The 21678-nt window shown below is 29.3% G+C and overlaps 2 protein-coding genes across 4 annotated transcripts; one reads left to right on the top strand and one right to left on the bottom strand.

Annotated features, from left to right (window-relative positions):
• The first annotated feature begins 8241 nt into the window (after window positions 1-8241).
• LOC107955839 (uncharacterized) lies at window positions 8242-10180 on the top strand. The gene is made up of 5 exons (XM_041074135.1): window positions 8242-8253; window positions 8337-8561; window positions 9127-9213; window positions 9367-9434; window positions 9531-10180. The coding sequence occupies exons 1-5, from the start codon at window positions 8242-8244 to the stop codon at window positions 9580-9582; spliced, it is 444 nt and encodes a 147-aa protein (XP_040930069.1). The 3' UTR covers window positions 9583-10180.
• Window positions 10181-11396: 1216 nt separating this feature from the next.
• LOC107953023 (pto-interacting protein 1) lies at window positions 11397-15396 on the bottom strand. 3 transcript variants are annotated; one of them, XM_016888250.2, is made up of 8 exons: window positions 15008-15396; window positions 13861-13986; window positions 13252-13502; window positions 13032-13158; window positions 12552-12825; window positions 12121-12253; window positions 11938-12024; window positions 11397-11727 (listed from the first exon to the last, which is right to left on the bottom strand). In XM_016888250.2, the coding sequence occupies exons 2-8, from the start codon at window positions 13943-13945 to the stop codon at window positions 11599-11601; spliced, it is 1086 nt and encodes a 361-aa protein (XP_016743739.1). In that variant the 5' UTR covers window positions 13946-13986; window positions 15008-15396; the 3' UTR covers window positions 11397-11598. The 3 variants fall into 3 exon arrangements, with proteins under 3 accessions (XP_016743739.1, XP_016743740.1, XP_040973829.1); XM_016888251.2 differs by having other exon boundaries at window positions 13861-14008; window positions 15008-15289; XM_041117895.1 differs by lacking the exon at window positions 15008-15396 and adding an exon at window positions 14577-14958.
• Between the last annotated feature and the right edge of the window lie 6282 nt (window positions 15397-21678).

The raw sequence follows: 21678 nt of genomic DNA, 5'->3' as shown, positions 1-21678 counted from the left end.
TAAAACTTTTACATGTTATGCGATTTAGTGCTTTTTCGCAATTAAGCTCACAAACGCTAAAATTACTTCACCAAATTTTTCATGCACTAACATAAACATGCTGTAACTCTAAAATAATAATAAAATACTTTCTCTGACTTCATATTCGTGGTCTCGAAACCACTGTTCCAACTAAACCCAAAATCGGGCTGTTACAATGTATGAGTAAATGCATAAGTGAGCATAATATAGACATATTTTGGTAGAAATTGACATAATTTTAGAATTAGCTTGAATGGAGTTTAAATGGATTCTTTTCATAATAGATATGAAGTAACTATTAGGGAACATTGATTAGGCCATTAAATTGATTGTTTTGACATGTTTTAGATGTATTTAAATGTGTTTTGGATTGATTGAACGACTGGTTTTTAAGTTGCTTGTTGCTAAAGATTGCAGGGTATGATATACTTGATGCTTAAGGTTTATTTTGAGCCCACACGGGCGTGTGACTAGACCGTGCTAACACACGGACATGTGATTTGGCCGTGTGTCCCCTGCAAATTTAAAATTTCAAAACAAAATGCCCAAGAAATTACTCACGGGCAGAGACACGGGCATGTGTCTCAGTCGTGTGTAGCTAGCTGTGCGGCTTAAGTTAGAGAGTTACATGGGGTTGGACATGGCCTGAGGCATGGGCATGTCTAATGGCCACATGCGTGTGTCCTTTATCCATACGGGCACGTGACCCCTGCACCTAGGAAAAAAATTTAAAATTTCATGAAAAATTTCTAGAGTACCTAATTTGGCCCCGATTTGTTTCTAACTCATATTTTGGGCCTCGAGGGCTTAAAAAAAAGATAATATGATTAAATTATGATGTGTATATTAAATGATTATGTAATGTTCGTATTTGATCTGAAAAGTTCGGTAATGCTCCGTAACCCCGTTTCGACGACTGATAATGATTAGGGGGTGTTACATTTAAAGGTTTAAAATTAAAATTTTCTAACCTCTACCTCTTATAGCATAATTTCAATTCAAATTTTATTATCATGCATTACAGAGCATCTCTTTTTCTTTATAATACTTTGCAAAATTAAATGTTAGACATGTTACAGACATGTACACGATGCTTTCATATTTATCATAATATTTATTAATATTATCCTTTTTTTATCCTTATACTTTTTCGCAACTAGTAGAATTATAATGTTAATATAAACTGTGATAATTGATAATTTGATTGTCATTCATTTTATCTAGTATCCACATATAAGTAATATTATGACATTTACTTCTAGAAATGTATAAACCACTGAAAGGTCCATAATGTCATTATTTCAACAAAATAAATATAATTTTTATAAAAGTATATATAACCTTCACTTTAAGGAATATGTCAAAATTTTCAAATATCCAAATTGAGTTCAATGATCAAAAGTGATCATAAAATTTATTATATTTATTGCAAACATTCATTTCAAGGAACGTATAAGAAATAATTCAGAAAATAATGTAAACTTATATCATATTCTTTGTCAATAAGATCATAAGATATTACCCACGCCAAAGAATGATTAATTAGTATAAGCAATAGATCATTTTGTTTCAAGAATAAATATTTAGCAACATTTTCGACTATCCATCTTTCATTTATATATTTGCCAATAACAACAATAAGTTCCATTCACTTTTAGGAATGAATAAACAATATAATTTGTTAACAAAGCCAATAAAGCCATCATTGTGATATACATTGTTCCTTTTTCTTTTTAATCAAACCTTGGCAAAATATTCAACCAATATGCATGTGTCAAATGATATTTGAGTATAACGTGAATATTTTCATTATCTTTGGAAGGCTATTTGGAAAACTGATCCATAATTTTAAAGAATCTTTTACATGTTTTCTTACAAAAATTCATGATTAATATCATTATATAGTTCTCAAGCATGTATAGATTTGAAGTCCAAATTAATCATTGCATATAATACACATTTACAATGGACAAAAAGAGATAAGAACAATCATATAATTTAATCAAAATTAAAACAAAACCAATAAATTTTATAAAAAATAACAAATAAAAAATATATATTCACATAGAAAGCACAACAATTAAAGCAAAAAGGGATTTATAAATCCATAGAGATGCAAATAGATAATTATATAAATTGAACGTCTTAATAGAAATCGAATAAAATTTAAAAAAAAAAAAAGATTAGGCTTACTTAGGTAATTGTGGATGAGAAGTAGAGACTGTGAGCATTCTTTGCAGTAAAGAGAAAGTGATCATCCCCAATCAAATCTTGAGTAACCACTCACAATTTTTCTAACCAGATAACTAAGAGCCCAACAAAATTTTGACATAAACTAAGGACCTATCACTCTCTAATAAAATCGTGTTGATAACGTATTATAAAATAATAATAATACAAAGAATACAAGAATAATAGATGAAAATAAGAGGGATTTTTTATTACATTTCTCTTCTTTTCTATCATCATTACAAGTAGTATATTTTTATATATATATAAGGAGATTAAACTTCTCATTTTCTAATACATAAATAGGAAATGGGTTACAAGGAAATGAAAGCTGAAAAGTTGATTATAATGAACATTCATTTAATAGCATTCATAACATTTTAATTTTTTCTATTTCATTTTGCAATTCCATGACACATCAGGTAGGAGTTGATTTATTTCCTCCTTATTTGCTTTTCCAACGCAGGGGTGGGATTTTCATGATTTATCTCAACATAATTGCATTACAATTGGTTGTTTAAATTTTACATATTTTATATTTAAACCAGTTGAACCAATAGTTTAATCGGTTGGATTGGTTAAATCAGAGTTGATTCAATTATCAGTTTGATCTTAAAAACATTTACTAAAGGTTTGTTTATTATTGAAGTTGAAAAGTGCTTTTGAAAAGTTTTATAAAAAAATATTTTTTAAATTTTTGATAGTGTTTATCATTGCCGACCATAAGTGCTTTTGAAAAGATAAAAAGTCTATTTTAAAATGATGTCACAAAGTAGAAAAGTCTAATGAGATAAAAAGGTAATTTAATGAAAAAAAATATTTTTTTCAAAAGTAAAAAGTTAAAAATTTTGATTTTTTAACTTGCCTTAAAATTCTAGTTTAAAATCAATATTTAATATAAGATGTCTAGTTTTTTATATTATATGAAACAATATGGACATATTAGGTTGCTCGGAAGAAGTGCATGTCCACTTCCTAAAGCACGGCAACAAATTGGTTTGTTTCCATATTTAGGTGACTGTCAATTTCTTGAACCGGATTTTTGGGTTGTATTGATATCGTGGGTTGTATCTAGCCCATGAAAAAAGATCATACCACTTTACGAAACTTGTTTAAACAATCGGATCATCTATATCTAATCCCTTAGATTGAGGAAGTTGGATCAGATTGGAACGTTGAAGACTTAACTGCCAACAACCTTATTTGTTATTATATTGTATTCAGCTAGTTCTGTTGCTACTTAATAAGGATTGTAGTAGATCTTCACTATGTTAGCAAGTCTCCAAAAAATCTATATAATTGTGAGATTTGTATAGATTATTTGTTGATTTTTTTGAGCACTTAATCTGCTCAAGTGAGGAACATTATTTGTGTGAGTGCATTTGATTGTAAAACCTTATTGTGGTTTTACAAGCTAAGATCATAGGGGCAAATTTAGTAGTGAGAGTACTAGTTTTTAAAGATACAAAAGTGAGAAAATTATCACTAGGGTGTGATAGATTTAGGTTCACTTGTTGTAAGTGTTGAAGATAGTGAATATTTCTCACCGAGTTAGGTTATGCAGACATAGAGAAACTGAACTGCATAAACAATCTTTATGTCCCTTATTTTTATTTTATGTTTCACAGTGGTTTGAAAAATGCCAAATCCTAGTCATTTCTGCCAACACTTAGCTTATTTTTAGAAATTGGTTCAATTCAACATATTACTAGTTTCTTATATCGCACAATGCACATATTTGATTGTATGTAGTAATACAATATTTGGGTTTGAGGACAATTAACCCTTAAATGGATGATAGCCATAAAAGATATGGTGAAAAATGGGAGGCTTGTCGCTTCTCGAAGATGATTATTTCCCTCTGATATTCATGAGATCATCTAAAGATGATTTTTGTTTTGTGGGAGAAAAATTTGAAAGAATGTCAAAGAGTGTAACAACCCGATTTTCAATGATATCAGAAATTTTAGTTTCAAAGTCAATTTTCTTGAATCGAGCTAACCCAAAAATTTTTAATTGAGTAGTTATGAGTTGAATTATTAAGTATAGTGCAGGGACCATATTGGTGGATTAGCAATTAAGTTGTTCGGAGATTAAAATGTAAGTAAGAAAATGTGAAGGATTTGATGAGAGAGTATTTAAGGGCTTATGCATAAATTAAATCATTATCAAGATTAGTTTAAAGGACAAGATTGATCACATCCATTGATCTCCATCGTTTTTCAACACCAATTCATAGCCATTGGATTTACTATTATTAAGTTAATTATATGTATATGGCTAGTGGGTGAGAGAATGGATAAAAGTTTGATTCAATCTCATTTTCTCCAACGACACCAAACAAAGAAAAAAAAATTCTCAAGCTCTCTTCTTCCTTAGCCATGAGTTAATTTACCAATGTAAGCAAATTTTTTCTTTTGATTTTTATTTAGAATCTTAGTTTTTTTATGTTAGATTTGTACAACCATTCATTAGATTTAAAGATTTGTTAAAAAAATGCTTTGTATATCATGATGTGAAGTTTAGATAACTAAGTAAAGGAAAGTTTAGAATCATGAATATTGTTTGTGTTCAAGTAGGAATCATGGTGGAGATAAGTTTAAAAGCTAATGGGTTGTGCAGGCACACAGGTTGATTAAGTATAACTAATGTGGCCATTGATGAATTCTTTGGAGCTTGAGAGAAACAGATGAGAACCTTAGGAAATAATTATGTTATTGATAGTTTAAGGTCCTTAGAGTTTATGCGTAAAGTGGGATTTAAATTCGAACAAGAGATTTTTGAGTTATACGAAAATTGGACATTTGAATACAAAAAGGTTAAATTCAGAAAATATGTTTATGATTTGTTTCGATCAAATTCTATATTTGAGTAGGTTACTAGCTTCATTTCTATATTTGGATTTATTGATCGAAGCTAAAGGTGAGGCCAAAACATTAAGGCAAAAAGGTGAAAATGGGCGTCGAATGATGAATTCGGTTTGTGCTTTCATAATTTGCTTCAATTCATAACTTATTGAATAGTTAAGTGGAATGGAATTATATTAATGCTTGATCTCATTAAATGTATGTTAAACTTGTAACCTTAATGACATTGTTATGTTAATATATATATATATGTGTCATTCTGTGACATGTTAAGATTATGAAAATATATATACTTATGTTTAATGATATTATAAATGTCCTATTAAACGATTTCGGATAGAGTTACAAGCATAGTTGGTATGCTATAGGATTCGTTATATCGAAGTTATTTTTAGCGTTAGGTACATATCATTCGGTAGTTCTTTAGAACCCTGGGGTAAAAACGTACCACTTTAGCATTGGGTGCATTTCATCAAATAGTTCTCCAGAGCCCTGGGGGTTCGTGGGAATGTATCACTAGCTCTCGAGCCTCGAGGGCTCGTGAGCGTATATTGATATAGTAATTCATGTATCTGTTCTTGAGTTCGCATTTGGTTAATAGTCACTAAAATGTTTCCTATGATATGTAATAATGATGGAATTTGAATATGAAACATTAAATGATATAAAGAAATGAATTTGATATACTTGAGAATGAGATTAGTTAAACATGCATAATTAGTGCTCAAATAATTTTTAATTAAGTTCCAGCTTTTTGTCTTTTAATTATAAACTTATTTAGTCACAAAATGATTCCACTACAGTATTGTGATTAAGCTCTCCCTAGTTACATACCATTACGAAAGCTACTTAATAAGTGTTCATCCAATGACCATATCATAAGTGTATTACCCTCATAGGATATTCTTAATCTCTTTCGGACAAATTTATTCTCCCAATATGATCATATTTTATCTCATGGTAACCGTTACATCTTCCTTTATGAAAAGTTAACTGCTATCAAATAATAATCAAGCCATTTATCACAAAAGACAAATTACCCATGACCATGTTTACTTTTCATTTATCATGTAATGCCAATGAAAGAATATCATTTACCCATTAGTTGGGCTATGAATTCTACTATTGAGAATTATGCTATTACTGTAAAAGTCGTATACCCAATGCACCAGCTTTTGGTTCCTTACCTAGTTGAATTCAGACTTTTACTTACATAAAAGTATACGAGACATGCATACATAATTCATCATCCACTCGAGATTGAGGTATGCCACACTATAAACATCACAAGTGAATAAATCCTTAAATGGATATAGGATTTATTCTGCTTGAGTCCTTTCTGATGTAGTGTTAGTTTAGTCTGTCATATCTATGTATTTATCTTCTGGAAGTCATCCACTCTGATGCTTAAGACAAAAAATCTCCCCAATTGGATTTAATAGATGACATATTAGTATTTTAATTAGTTTGCTCATTTCTGATTATACTAAGGACATGTTTAAGTTTATCTACTAATACAAGTTGTCTTTCTGTATTATGATCTGACCATGTTATATTGCTTATCATTAGTTAAATGTTAGATAACCAATGGGCCAATATTTACTTCCATTTTGCTTTGTGTGCAAAAACATTGTATACAATATACAAAAAAAATTAATGTAGGGTGCGTTTGTTTACCAAGAAAATATTTTACGTAAAATATTTTCCTGGTTTTCTAGTGTTTGGTTGTGTGAAAACATTTTCCATTTGGAAAATGATTTCCAAGACACGGGTAAAATGTCTTACGTTTTAGGGAAATTGTCTTACCAATTTCATATCTGTAAGACATTTTCCAGTCCCTCAGCCACTCGAATTTTCGATATTCCTTTTTATTTCTCATCAAACGAATGGCATCTTCTTCTGGAAATCCTAGCTATTCTTAGCATGATATTGGGGAATCTCATTGCTATTACTCAAACAAGCATGAAACGTATGTTTGCATATTCGTCCATAGGTCAAATCGGATATGTAATTATTGGAATAATTGTTGGAGACTCAAATGGTGTGCAATAGCTATAACAAAAATTGAGAAAATATTTCCCTTTAATTGCCGACTATCAAAAAAATCAGAAAATGTTACAAAATTTATATTAACCGCATTCAGTATAAGTTCAAGACACATAAGGGCCCTAACCATATTTCGACTCGTGATCAATCCATAAATACCGATAGAAAATAAATAGGCACTCAAAACAAGTATATGTTCGAGCACCATTGACCAACTCCTTATCAATTTCGATTCATTATTGTGAAACGTTTAATTCTTCGAATGGATCAACAGAATCGTTTGATTAGTTCTGCTAATAATTCCAACCAAAATCCGGTTTTTGGGCACAACAATAATTTGTATTCTCAAATGATAGCGGTAGGATTTGCAGTCATTGTGGAAATTCCATTTTCCTTACGATTAATATCTTACTCACAAGGGGCAGAAGTCGCAAAATCTCATAATTTACAATCAATTCATTCAATATTTCCTTTACTCTTTCTACCCATCAGGAGAATACAATTTCTCTTCTGTTTCAGTCATTTTTTTTCAGTTTTCAGTAAAAGTAAATAGCAGAATCGTGGCTAGGGAACTATACTAGTGACTTACCTAATTTTATTGTAGAAATTTTCGGGATCAATGATTGGACCATGCAAACTAGAAATACTTTTTCTTGGATAAAGAAGGAGATTACTCGATCCATTTCTGGTAAACGGCCCAAAGCAAATGGATCCGCGGGTTCACCAATCATTGAAGGTTCTAGAACCGCTAAGCCCACGTTACAAGCAATAGTACCGAGAATTACTACTGGAAAAATATATAAAAGATCATTGGGCCATGCGGGTTCCCCATAATAATTATGACCCATACCTTTAGCTAATTTAACTCTTAATACAGGATCGTTCAAGTCAGGTTTTTTTGTTATTAGGATAGGTGAATTTTTCTAGATCCATCCCCCAAAGGAACCGGACATGATAATTTTCATCATCCGGCTCAAGCAAAGTCAATCGAATCAAATGGATACAAACAGATACCTATAAAATAAATCTATATTCTATATGTTTAAAATAAATCTATATGTTATCCCCACATATATGAATGGTTCCATATGTAAGAAAAAAGTTACCCGATTCCACCATGCAGTACCAAGCACGAGATAGATCTTCCAAAGAATAAGGCTTTTTTCGAATAAGCCAATTCATTTGGGATCCTGCGGATCCACTCTTTTTCCTATTCAAAATATCAGCCCTTTGTCTCGGTGTGAAAGCTATAAGTCTCTCCTTCTTCCTTTATTCATTTCTTTTATTTCTTCTGTTCTTCATTTTCTAGTCCGTCGCATATCAGGCTGCTGTTTCATTTCCTCTGTTTCTCTCTTTCACAGGATTATACCATTCCTCTTCGCTGGGTCTTGGATTAAGGTATGAACTAAAGCTCTTTTTTTTCTTCTTTTTCCTTACTTCTCCACAGATTTTATGCCTACCATTTCTTTTTCTTTAGCTAGGGAAGAAACCTGAATGATTTAGGGATTCCCAAACTCAAATTTTTAGAAAAGAGAAATACCGAAAACAATCTTGAAATTGAAACCGGTCGTTTCAAAAATATCTAATCTTTGTTCTTTTCGTTGTTGATAAAAAAATGATAAAAATAAAATTCTAGGGGTTTGGTTTGGTACCTAGGAGCCATTGGAAAATGTTACTTTGAAAATAAAATTCTAGTGCATTTGGAAAATGTTGCTTTGAAAATTTATGGTTTGGAAATTTTAATCTTTTAGAATTGCTGTTAACTACTGCTATGAAAAGTTAAAATGTCAATTTTAAGAACATGATGTTAGAAGATTGAATTGCAAATGAGGTTCTTTTGCATTTTTCTTTGAAATTCATTCTCTTTAACATATAAGATCTCTTTGTCCCTATTCATTTATTTCACTTTTTTCCCTTTATCCCATATCTGCAAAATGCATGATTGTTAATGACTTTCTAATAGGCTCGTGATGGGAAACTGTTGATAAATGGTATTGAACAAGATGAAGATTTTGTTCTAGAGCCTTTGGGTTACGAAATGGAACCATTGGTTAGTTTCTCACTTATAATTGTATATTGCACAAATTATTCATATCCACATGTTTCTCTTGTTCTTTGTCATGGTTTTGTTACACAGTCCTCGAGTTGATGTCGTTGGTTAAACAGTGTTTTATGGTCTCTTGTGTGTGGCTGGCTTTTGAAGGTTGTGCCAGAAGGTTACGTTTTCGTGTTGGGAGATAATCATAACAGAAGTTTCGATTCCCATGATTGGTAATCCTAACATTTCTTACCACTAATAACCATTTAGTTTCAGCAATGCGTTGGGAAGGATTATAATGTCATGTTTTGAATTATCTTCTTCCACAGGGGCCCGCTTCCCATCGATAACATTATGGGGAGATCAGTATTCCGCTATTGACTTCCATCCAAAGTTTCAGATACCATACATTATACACATGTTGGGAAAGATGCTGTAGCAGTTTCTTGACATCTGAGATAACTTAAAAAAGACTCGGTACTTACTTGGCTCATATCGAGCATCTTCGAATACCCATCAGACCGGAATAGGCCAGATTCGGCAGAATCAAGAAAAGAAAAAATCTGGGTTCATCTCTGTTTCCTGAAAAAAGCTTTTTTTTGTTGCTTATTTCATGCTAGAAAGTGGGGGCTGCCCTTACGAAAATGGTTGAATTAAAAAGATCTTTCAAGATTGGTTGATAAAACAGATACAAGGATTGTGTAAACATGTAGCAGGTGGATTACATCAGATTTCATGGCTGGAAAAAATAGGAACTTTGAGGGCTAACATTTTGAATCAAGCAAATGAGGTGTTGACAGTGGAAAGAGGAGGCTGTTAAATTGTATTACAACCATACTTTGAGATCTTTTGAATCTGAATTATCTTTTTCTAATATTCATATGTATTGGTGTTGGTACTTGATTGTTTCATGCTTCTGCATGTTCCATTGTTTGAAACTTTAATTTTCATAATGCAATTCATTCAATTGTGTGTATAATTCTGGTTTTTCTTCTGTTTTTCTTTTTCCTTTGCATTTTTAGTTTTCACATCTTTACAAAGAAGTGATGTCGATGGAGGTAGAAGGATTTGATGATAACTTCCTGTGTTCTGTGTTTGATTATCTAGTGAGTCGTGAATGTTAGACAAAAGCTTTTTTAGCTAAAAGTAAGAAACATAGATAAATTTATTAATATATATATAATAAACTCAATTAAACAATGAAAGGATTAAATTTCTTAAAATAGCTTTTTTGGAAAATATTTTCAGGAAATTTGCCAAACAGCAGAAAATATTTTACACAGTTTTATCCAAACACCAGAAAAATAAATCATTTCTAGAAAAGTAAATCATTTTCCAGAAATCATTTTCCGAAAAATATTTTACTGGCAAACAAACAGAGCAGTAATCAATGAATATTTTACTAAACTAATTTATTCAAAAAATACAAGTATACAAACTAAATATACTACATTTAAAGTCTTAGATCCAACAGGGACAAAGAAGCAATAAAAAATTGGATCTCCAAAGGTGGTGTAAAAGAAGTGTCTATATGCCGAAATAGATTATTATTATTTTTTAAGAGAAATTTACATAATCATTTTAAATGGAATAATTAAGGATGTTAAATATTTGGACCAACTAATATCATTATAAAATTAAAAATATTTTTAAAATGGATATAGTAGAAGGAACAAAATTAAAACTTTACCATTTCTCTTAGAAAGATAAAAAGAAAAAGGTGTGACATCATTTAGAGAAACCCTTAGAGGTATTCTTTTATATATCCTTTTGTTTTATTTTTACGTGATATTTGAATACCTTTTATAATTTAATATGATATGATGATATCGTCCAACTGGTGCTATCAAGCAGGCCGAAAGCAAAAGAATCCCACTATTATTTTGAGGCATTTGAGTTTGTCAATATCCACCCTTTCCATCTGTAAAGTTAACCTCATCATTCATCGCATAACCAAAACACCAACCATACGCGTTTTAACTATTTCCCATTCCTTTCCTCATGTACTGACAAATGCACAAAGTTTTTCAACAACCCAACTGATCAAGATATTTCCATAGCCCATATGGCATATCTTATTTCAGCATAAACCATTTGTAGAGAAGGAAAAATAACACCAATCATGAAATGAATAAAGGTTAAGAAAAAATTTACAAAAAGGATTCAAGTTGGAATACCATGAACATATATGCAAGGGAAAAAAACAACGAATAACTCACATTATGAACAAATCGAATACAGTGTATAATGGATGCATTTGGAATTTTCAACAAATTATCACCACCTTCTAATTGTCCCCTCATTGTATATTTTGGATGCTGCGTGTGAACACTACTGCACGCACAGGCTATAGAGATACAAAGGGTGAGAGAGTGTCTGTGCGTGTGACGTATAAAATTATGTGCTTGGTGTTTCAACAGGTCCGGGCCGAGCATTTAGCAGCGGCTGTAGAGCTTTGACAACGATGCTCATATTTGGCCGAAAATCAGCTTCATATTGCACGCACAATGCAGCAACAGCAGCCATCTGCAATAAAAAATAAAATAAAATGTTTTAGGAACAGATAACATTTAACATTCAGTGGGTGCAAACTCTTCTTTTCTAGGAAACAAGAATACCATATTAAAATGTATTTTAATCCATAAATAAGCATACCTGAAAATTTAGAGAAGAAACGTTACAGAGAAAATATGCTAATAAAATGATAATACCAGGTGCAACCAAACATAATTATACCTTAGCGACAGCCTTGGAAGGATAATCTCCCCCTAGTCTTTGATCAACACACTGCCTGACCTTGTCTTCACTAAGCCTTGGTGTAGCCTAACACAATTGAAAACTCCTATTAGTCATCATGTCTAAAAAGTTTGAAAATGAAACATGGGCTGGATGTTAGAAAATGATTAGCAGAAAAAGTACCCATGTCACAAGACTTTGCTGCCCACGGGGTAAAGTATGATCAACAGGTTTTCTCCCAGTTAGAAGCTCAAGCAGCACGACACCAAAGCTGTATACATCGCTCTTGGCATTTAATTGACCTGTCATTGCATATCTGCCAACCACAAGTACAGAACAGTCATGTTCAAGGCATTCAATCTGAAATCAAGCTACATAGAAAGGAGAGTTGGGATATTAAACTTAGGCTTGTTCCATGAAATATTTTACTAATCAAATGAGAAATTATGCTACTTTAGATCCAAAGAGCAATTCATGATTGCTTTGTGAAATATCATGTTATATGATGTCCACCAGCTAAGTTTGTCTTAAGCCGCGTGTTATCAAAAACCAAAAGAGATTTGAAAAAGTAAATATAATAGATGATAGTATGAAAATAATCCACAATTACTTACTCAGGAGCATGATAACCAAAGGTTCCAAGTACACGAGTGGAATGAAGACGAGCTGCCATATCAGGAGCCTGATTTGATAAATCAAAGTCAGCAATCTTTGCCACATCATCGTCAAATATTAGCACGTTGCTGGACTTAATGTCACGATGAATGATGTGAGGATCAGCCTTCTCGTGCAAGTATTCAAGCCCTCTTGCAGCTCCAACAGCAATTTTTACTCTCTGGGCCCATGTCAGAACAGGGCCAGGCTGAGCTCCCTTAACACCTTTTCTCCCTGCATTAAAGGAATGACAATGTTGCAATATTAACAGCATCACATGCAAAAATAGCAACCAGATACTTTCTTTCCAAAAGAACAAGAAACTTCAATTAAATTCTATAATAGCATTACAAATAGATCCATGCTTCAAGCATTAATGCACACAATGGTTTTCAACATTGTGCAACTGGCGCAACAAATCAAGCTACCATCAGACATACCATGGAGAATATCATGCAGTGATCCATTTGATGCAAACTCATAGGCAAGTATACGGGAGCTGCCATCAACACAGTAACCAAGCAATTGAACAAAGTTTTCATGTTTCAACCTTGATACCATAGAAACCTGAAAACCATGCATCAATGGATATAAATCTGAAACTCTAAAACTAATATCAAGATGCAGAGTAATGCAATAAATTATAGCTGAGAATTGAACCTGGGACAAAAACTCATCATCAGGTTGCTTGCTGGCATCTAACTTTTTGATTGCTGCATGCTGCCCACTTTTAAGGACCCCATAATAAACTCTTCCATAGGAACCTTCTCCAATTAAAGAATTTGTACCGTAGTTATCTGTGATTTCTTTCAATTCTTCAGCTGGAATAACAGGGACTTCAATAGGCTGAACCTTCACAGTTTGAGCACTCTTTGATGCAGTTTCAGAAGTCTGGTAACCTCCATCGTTTCCTAATTGGTCAAAATCAACCCAGATTACAGCAGTAGATTTAGTACAGCCAAAACAAAGCATAGGGAACCATAAAATGCAAAAGAAAACGATATGAATAAACATGTAACAAGTAGAAAAATAAATTAGGCAGGAAAATTAATAACATATATATATATCCTGCAAATACAAATCTAAAAGCATAATGAAACTAATAAACAATTTAAAACTAAACTCCGACTAACTATGGGCATAAGCATCAAAGGAGCTTTTACCATCTTAGTTGTCATGATTCATTCAACTAGTTCACTATACTGATGATGCAGAAATACAAAAGTCAAATATTATCAGCCTTGATGTGAATTTCAACCACAGGATTACCTGCTGCATGTTTAACAACGTATTGACCTCCATTGTCAGCGGCTCTGTGGATGTCATCCTCTTCACAACAGCCAAAGCAACTCATAGTTCCTCTTGCGAATTATCTCTAATTTGCAAGATCCAAATCTAGGAATTCAAGGAAGAATATCTGTGAGTACAAATATCAAAAAAGAAAAACAGATTTTTTGTTAAACCAAAGAAAAAAAGGATTGCTTGTATAGAAACTGCAAACAAACAAAATGCAAATACGCAGAGCACAAATATTGGGTTAGATAGATGAAAGCAATTTCCAGGAAAAAAACTGCAGAAGTAAAATGCATTTAGTTTTTTCACAATCTGCTAGTTTGTAGACCAGATATTACAGAACTGGAAGTCTTTTCATTGTATCCATGTGGAGAACTTCTTTAGTCTTGCAAACCAGATAACATATCTTGTTATATAACATTTTTCCTTGAATCAAATAACATGCTATAAAGCAGACTCCCATTTCTTTTGCATAAAAGCAGAAAGAAATGAAAGGAAATTTAAAAAAAAAAAAACTATTCCAGGTATGCATATGAGATCAATTCCATAAATTCATGAAATTGCGGCATTTCATTCTCACACATAATATCCTATGAAATGAGAGGTGTGTTGTGTTAAACTTTCATTGGGTTAACAAAATGCAGCCTGGCATACGCAAACATCAAAAGAAACCACAGGGCAGTATTGCTCACAATCAACTTGAAATCATTGGAAACAAAGTTTGGTAAGGCTTTTAGCCACAACAACTTTTCATAAAACGAAAATACCCAAATCTACAATTTCACCCGCTTTAAATACCTAAAAGTTCCCCTACTACTTAAAATCGATATATTATGAGAAATTCTATTCAATAAACTCCCCCAGTCAAACGAAGCACAGATATCCAAGTTAAATCACTCTATCAAACAGATCAACCACTCACCAAATGTATAGCTTTTAAGGTTACGCATAAAAGGCCAGTCAAACACAGCATTCAACAACCATTTTTTTATCACAGTTTTAAAAAATCAAACAGTTTCGTGAGTACCGAAAATCACCTAATTACATTGACCCGTTTGCATGTCAATCAAAAGCATCCAAACGAAAATAATATATATACACATCCGTATAATGGAAATACCACCTGAAATTTGGGGACGATGAAGTGAAGCAATCAGTTCAAAAAGAGACTCTGCCTATTAGTTGAGCTGAAGATCTGAGACGGTGAAGCCGGCGAAAGGTGCTTAGGTTAAGAGAATCGAGAGTGCGTACAATAAAAGGGAAAAATCAGTCTTGACTTTATCGGTAGTTGCCTTGGATTGTATTTGAAATTATTTTTCAAGCTTTTTTTTTTTACGTTATTACTATTATTACTTTTGATTTTTGTTTTCCTTTTTCTTGCTCTTTCTACACTGAGCTAGCCAGACTTGATTTCCAATTCCACCAGGGTTGAATTTTGAACCGAGCTGTAAATTGAAGTGGGAGGTGTTCAAAGCCCACCGAGTTGGGTTACGTGTCATTTTTTATTGGATTGAATTAAAAAAAAAAAAAAGAGAAGTTGCTAGAGAAAATAAAAAGTTTTTGAAGCTATCTTCCAATGCCAGGTCAGCTCACGTGAGCTTCAACTTGGTCTCTCACTATTTTAGGAATAATTTAATTGTTTTAATTAAATGGACCGTTACATATTTATAAAAATTAAAACGTTAATTCAATCAAGTCCTAAGAAATTAAACTAATTTTGTTGACGAAATCATCGCTTTTGAAATGATAAAAAGCTATGCTTTCTCCTTTCGGTGATTGTTGGCATTTGGCAGTAGTCAAATGTATGATTCTAATATGAATTAATATTAAATTTTATCTCTTAATATATTTGTTTTTATTTTTTATTTTTAACCATATTTAAATATTGAATATATTTGGTACCGTAGAAATCTTATGTTTTATGTATGTCACATTTTCAAGTTAAAAACGTACACATTTAAAATTGTTAATTCGTTTTATTTCTTAAGAAAAAAAACTTAATTTGGTATCCGACTAACAAAGAAAAATATTTTAAAAATAAAAATTTTAATTATTATTTTTGTACTAATTCTAAATGGTGTAATGTAAAGTTCACTCGGAACATCTCCCCTAAATCATTTTGGATTCCATACGCAATTTGTTTAGAAAAGGTATAATTTAATTCGCCTTTCAACTTTATAAACAACAGGTGGTTTTATTTTTTCGTCAAATCCAAATTAATTATTTTTAAAAAATTTTAAAAGATTCAAAAGTATAAAAATTATTAAAAAGAGTATAAAAATTATAAAAATATTTTTATTTTTTAAAAAAAATTAAATGTTATTGTGGCATATACGTAGATTGCCACCTCAACAAAGTTAACAGCCATTAACTTTTTTTATCATTTGATGCTATTTGACAAACAATACAAGTTTAATGATTAAAAGAGACGGAAAAATTAAGTGAAAAACTAAAAAGATTTTTTTTTTAATAAAGTTGAAGCCAAATAAATCATTATATCTTTAGAAAAATCATTTTTTTAAAATATACATTTATTATAGCATTGTATTAATACCAGTATTTATAGATTTTTCTAAGATAAACTACACAAATAATCACTCAATTATAAAAAATTATCATTTTAAGTACTCAAAATAAAAAAATTATAATTTAGGCACCTCCGTTGAATAGTTTATTCATTTTAATCATTTCTATTAAAAATTCTAATAAAAATATGACACAATATTTTTTTTACACGTGGACCAATCATTAAATACGACGTATTACAATTTACTATGTCATAAGTGTTTCATGTCACTTTAAAAAATTAAAATATAATCTTCTCGATACTAATTACTAACCAAAATAAAAAGAAAACAACAATTAAATAGTTGAAGTACCCTAAAAATCCAAATGTCATCTTCTTCCCGAAATTTTAACTTAGAAATTCAAAAAAATTAAAAAGAAGAATAGGATGAACTAATAAATAACAACCTCAAACACGACCTTCATCCAAACAAACTTTACAAATTCAGATTAGCCCAAAAGAAGCATTCCTTTTTTTAAAAAACAATATTTCTTGATTTCTCTTCCTTTGAAAAAAAAAACCCATTTATTCCATCGATTTTTATTTTGGCTTTAAATAAAAAGAAAATTCCTGAGAGATTTGTAATTGAAATTTTGGATTCTCTCCAACTTATTTTTGTAAGAGTTTCATATTCAATTTCTTAAACTCATTTCTTCTCCAACAACAAATATTTAAAGAAATAAAGTAAAAGAAACCCAAAAATTTTGTTTGGGGAATAAAGGGAATAAAGATTAAAACTTTACTGAAAATAAGAAATGAGTTTTGAAGGAAATATGGATATAGGAACTGAGCTTAAAGAAGAAGAGTTGAAGAACAAGGAAGAATTAGGGGAAGGGAAGAACTAGGGTGGTGTTTTAGAAAAAGGAATCAATCTCTTTGCAAACAAAAAACGACAGTTTATTTTGTGTTTGAAAGAGAATATTTTTCAACAAGTTTACAAATTAAACAAGATTGAAACTTGAAAGAGAAAAAAATAAAACAATAGTAGTAGCCAAATTTATTAAAACAAATCAAAGAAGAGAAATCTATGGATTTGGAATTGGTGATGAAAAATTGGGAATGTAAAAAGAAAAACATATTTTTAAAAAAAAAATTAAGGAACTTATTTTTTTTAACAAAATTAAGGACCTTATTTATATTAAACAATTGGGGATAAAAATGATCTGAGTGGCTGAAATTTTAGGGTACTTTAGTCTTTTTAAAAAAATAAAAAATTTATTTAAGGGTACTTTAATCTTTTTTAAAAAATAAAAAATTTATATGTGGTAAGATTTAAGCTCATACTATTTGTATTAATAAAACATTAATTTTACCACTTAACTAAAATTTTATTCTACTCTTATTTATACATTTTAATTTTACTATGCATACTTTATTATTTCCATCAACTGTATATCATGTATTTACATGTTTAAATTATATTTTGCTCTCAATTTAATTTATGTTTTTTCATTTTAATATCATACATATCTGATATATTATTATTAATTAATTTTAAACAACATGTTTAATTAATTATTATATGTTATTTTTAAATACACCTCTACACTCTAAATAGATAGTTTCCATATATATTATATATTTACCTCATATAGTTTCCACATATATTATATATTTACCTCATATTTATAAATTTCAATTTTAACTATTACTCTGAAACTAAAAGTAAAAAAAAAAAATTATTACATTTGTGAAGAAACATTATACAACATTTTTATTTAATTTTATTTGTTTTATTAAAACTTTTAATTTTTTTTTCAATTGCGTTTAAAATTGATTATTTCTCTAATATTTGTTTTATTTAATTATTAAATTAATATATTTTTTCATATTTGGTTCAATAAAAAATGTTGAATAAAACTTATAGCAAAATGTATTATTATAAAAATTTAAAATATACCTAAATTACACAAGTAAAAAATTAGTTTAATTACTTCTTAAAAATTAGTTTAATTTTATGATAAAAAATTAGTGAAATTTTAATTTTGTTAATTCTACAAACAATATATTATATAAAATACAAAAATATTATTTAGTTAGATAAAATTTATCATTTACGTTAATAGAATATACTTTTAACAATTAATGAAATTTATAACATACTAATAAATTTCAATAAAGTGAAGTAAACGATTTTTTTTGTTATATTTATATTATTTATTGAGTTATACTCATTTGATAACTTAATTAGGAAAAGACTAAAAAATCAATTTTTTTAAACAATATTAGATATTACAATAATGGTGTTTTTATTTTTTATTTTTTATATAAAATATAAAATTTAAACCAAACATAAATCTCATTATTTGAAATAAAACATTAAAAATGAAAATATAGAAAATAGAAAATTATTATTTCTATCATATTTTTCAATTTTTTAAAAATGAAAAATAAAAAAAAAATATTAAAAAAAAAGCAAAAGGAAGTTAAGCTTTTAAATTTCGCTAGCATCTGGTGTGTATGCGACAGTCGCATCACCGGTTATCCCCTTCTTTATCTTTTCTTTCACGTGAATCAACCATCCACCTGTATTGAATGCCAAATTCATTGTTGTGATACCCATACCTTTGTTATGCTAAAAGACACTCAACTTTTTGTTAAAGAAAAATTAAAAGTGGTATTAGGTATGGGGCAATCAATCAAAAAATAATGGTGGTTTGGAAATACTACACAATTTTACTTATTAAGTCATTTCCATTTTTTGCTTCTTTTTTTTTATCTTTAAGAATGGGAGATTTTTATCACAAAATGAAGGTAAATTTAATATATGAATTAATAATTTATTCTCTTATAATTATTATATTTTTCAAACCAATTGATCTAGTTCAAAACTAAATATAATTTTTAATATTGTATATGTCATGGATATTGTTTTCTTTTCTTATGATTTTAACATGTGTTTTTTTAATTAAATTTGTAATCAATCACGAGTTTAAAAAAAACATTTGACTTAATGAAAATATATTTCATTATTTATTATATAACAAATTTTATCATTTATAAATTTATCATATTTTTAAATAAAAATTTTATTTTATTCAAAAGTACGGTTAAATGAATTTATTTGATCATAAAATTTAGAAATCTCAAAATTACACTTTATCCAATATGCAATTTGATACTTGAACATTAATTTGGTGTTATTATATACAAAATTTTTTTATTGTGATTCAAATATATACATGAACCTTTTATTTTAATTCAGTTATATACATTTAAGGAATTAAAAAAATAATTATTTATGTATGTGATATATAAATGTAAAGTGACATAATATCAATAATTGTGTTAATGGTTTGTAAAATTTGAGTTAAATTAAAATTTATGTATAAAATTACATAAAATCAAATTTCATATATAACATTACACATTAACTAAAGTTTATGTGTAATTTTTTCAATTTATCTCTAAGATTTGTCAGACTCATCTATTACTTGTAGATTAATGAAAAGTTAAATGACAAAATATTAACTTAATTTTAAATATCAAATATAAAATATTAATATGATAAGTAACTTTTTACTGCATATAATTTTTTTATATAATCTAATAAATAAATTGTATATACAACAATTTCATTTTTATATTGTATAGTTTCTGCTAACTATCTTCTACGATTTATTGACTACTAAAAAAAGTAAGAGCAGATAATATTAATTTAGAAACGTCCATATTTTTAAGGATAAATTATTAAAATAGTTACTTTTGGTTGTTTCAGGTTATATTTTAATTACTTATATTTGAAATGTTACGTTTTAGTCACTTACGTTATCGTGTTGTAACATTTTAGTCACTAAATGTTAATTATTGTTAACGGTGTAATAGTAAGCTGACGTGACACTTTAAATCATCATTTTAAACTAAAATTTTAGGTTAAATTATACAATTAGTCCCTATATTTTTTTTCATTTTAAGCAATTTAAATTTTTTTCTTTTACGTTCTTTGAACTTTCCTATTTTTTCTTTATTTTCCATTCTCTTATCCTTCTCTTTTTGTTCTCCTCCATTGTCCATTTCTTTTAATGTAGTTTTTCTATGTTTTCCATTTGTTAAAACTAATCCCTATACTTTTATTTTTTTGAACAATTTAATTTTTTTCTTTTTATTTCTTTATTTTCATTTTCTTCTTCCCCTTTATTTTTCTCTCTTCTCTTATTCTTCACTACAAAAACATAATCTTTGCCTACCAAACAAACCAAGTTCTTGTTTCTTTTGCATGATTCCTAAATTGAATTTTACTAAAAAATCGAATATCAATCATTATTAATCAAATCTCGATTTGAATATAAACTAATTTTAAAATTAAAATTGGATCTAACTAACCAATATAAAAAAAACCCTATCCTTAATCAAATCTAAACATAAATTAAATTCTTTATATTCAAAACAATTTTTTCCTGTTTCCAAACTTTTATAGAAACGTGTAGATTATTCCTTTCTTTTTCTTTTATTTTTTAACGAATAAAATTAAGCAAACGATAAAATTGATCTATGGTAGTCGTTTTAGTCATTGAGAGTGTAGAGCTCGTTTGAATAACTCGTGAAACAACATAGTTTCGAGAGAGTGAGATTGTTGTAGGTAAGATAAATAAGGTGGTCGTGGGGGTTGGTTAGGAGGTTAATGGAATGAGCTTGAGAAAGTTTGTTGAGGGTGGATTGCCATAAGTCACAACTGGCGAAGTCTTCGAGTGAGGTGAGCTTGTGGACTAGGTCATTGAAAGATCCAAATTGGTTCGTTAAAGCGGTGATGAATGATGAGGGTTAATAATTGTGAGGTGAGAATATGCGAAACAAGTTTTATTTTGGTTTCGGCTTTAGCCTTTTCTTTTTTCATAAAAATAAAAAAGTTCTAAGAAATGGAAAACATAGAAAAACTACGTTAAAAGAGATGGAGAAGGGAAAAAAACAGAGGGAGAAACAGAAGAGAATGAAATATATATATAAATAAAAGAAACCTAGAAGAACATCAAAAGAATTAAATTGCTCAAAACAGAAAAATATAGAGACTAATAGTATAATTTAACCTAAAATTTTTGTTTGAAATGATGATTTAATATGCCATGCCAGCTTATCGTTATACCGTTGACGACAAGTAATAGCTCTGTGACTAAAATGTAACTTGAGGTAAATAAAAATGATTATTTTAATTAATTTACCCTATTTTTAATATTGTACAAATACTTTGATTATAATTAGAAATTCTTTTATTATGGTAATATTCCAATTAT

The sequence above is a fragment of the Gossypium hirsutum genome, chromosome A07 (assembly GCF_007990345.1).
Source record: "Gossypium hirsutum isolate 1008001.06 chromosome A07, Gossypium_hirsutum_v2.1, whole genome shotgun sequence".
Taxonomy (NCBI): domain Eukaryota; kingdom Viridiplantae; phylum Streptophyta; class Magnoliopsida; order Malvales; family Malvaceae; genus Gossypium; species Gossypium hirsutum.
The sequence above is the reverse complement of the archived record's forward strand: the minus strand, read 5'-3'. Positions and strand labels throughout refer to the sequence as shown.

What these genes read in the sequence shown, in the direction of transcription:
- LOC107955839 (XM_041074135.1), top strand. An exon ending in TCGCTGGGTCTTGGATTAAG is followed by an intron (nt 8,562 to 9,126) that starts GTATGAACTAAA and finishes ACTTTCTAATAG; the next exon opens with GCTCGTGATGGGAAACTGTT. An exon ending in GTTACGAAATGGAACCATTG is followed by an intron (nt 9,214 to 9,366) that starts GTTAGTTTCTCA and finishes TGGCTTTTGAAG; the next exon opens with GTTGTGCCAGAAGGTTACGT.
- LOC107953023 (XM_016888250.2), bottom strand. Translation starts at nt 13,945, where the DNA reads ATGAGTTGCTTTGGCTGTTGTGAAGAGGATGACATCCACAGAGCCGCT. An exon ending in ATGATGAGTTTTTGTCCCAG is followed by an intron (nt 13,159 to 13,251) that starts GTTCAATTCTCA and finishes CATGGTTTTCAG; the next exon opens with GTTTCTATGGTATCAAGGTT. An exon ending in TTTGGTTATCATGCTCCTGA is followed by an intron (nt 12,254 to 12,551) that starts GTAAGTAATTGT and finishes TGTGGTTGGCAG; the next exon opens with ATATGCAATGACAGGTCAAT.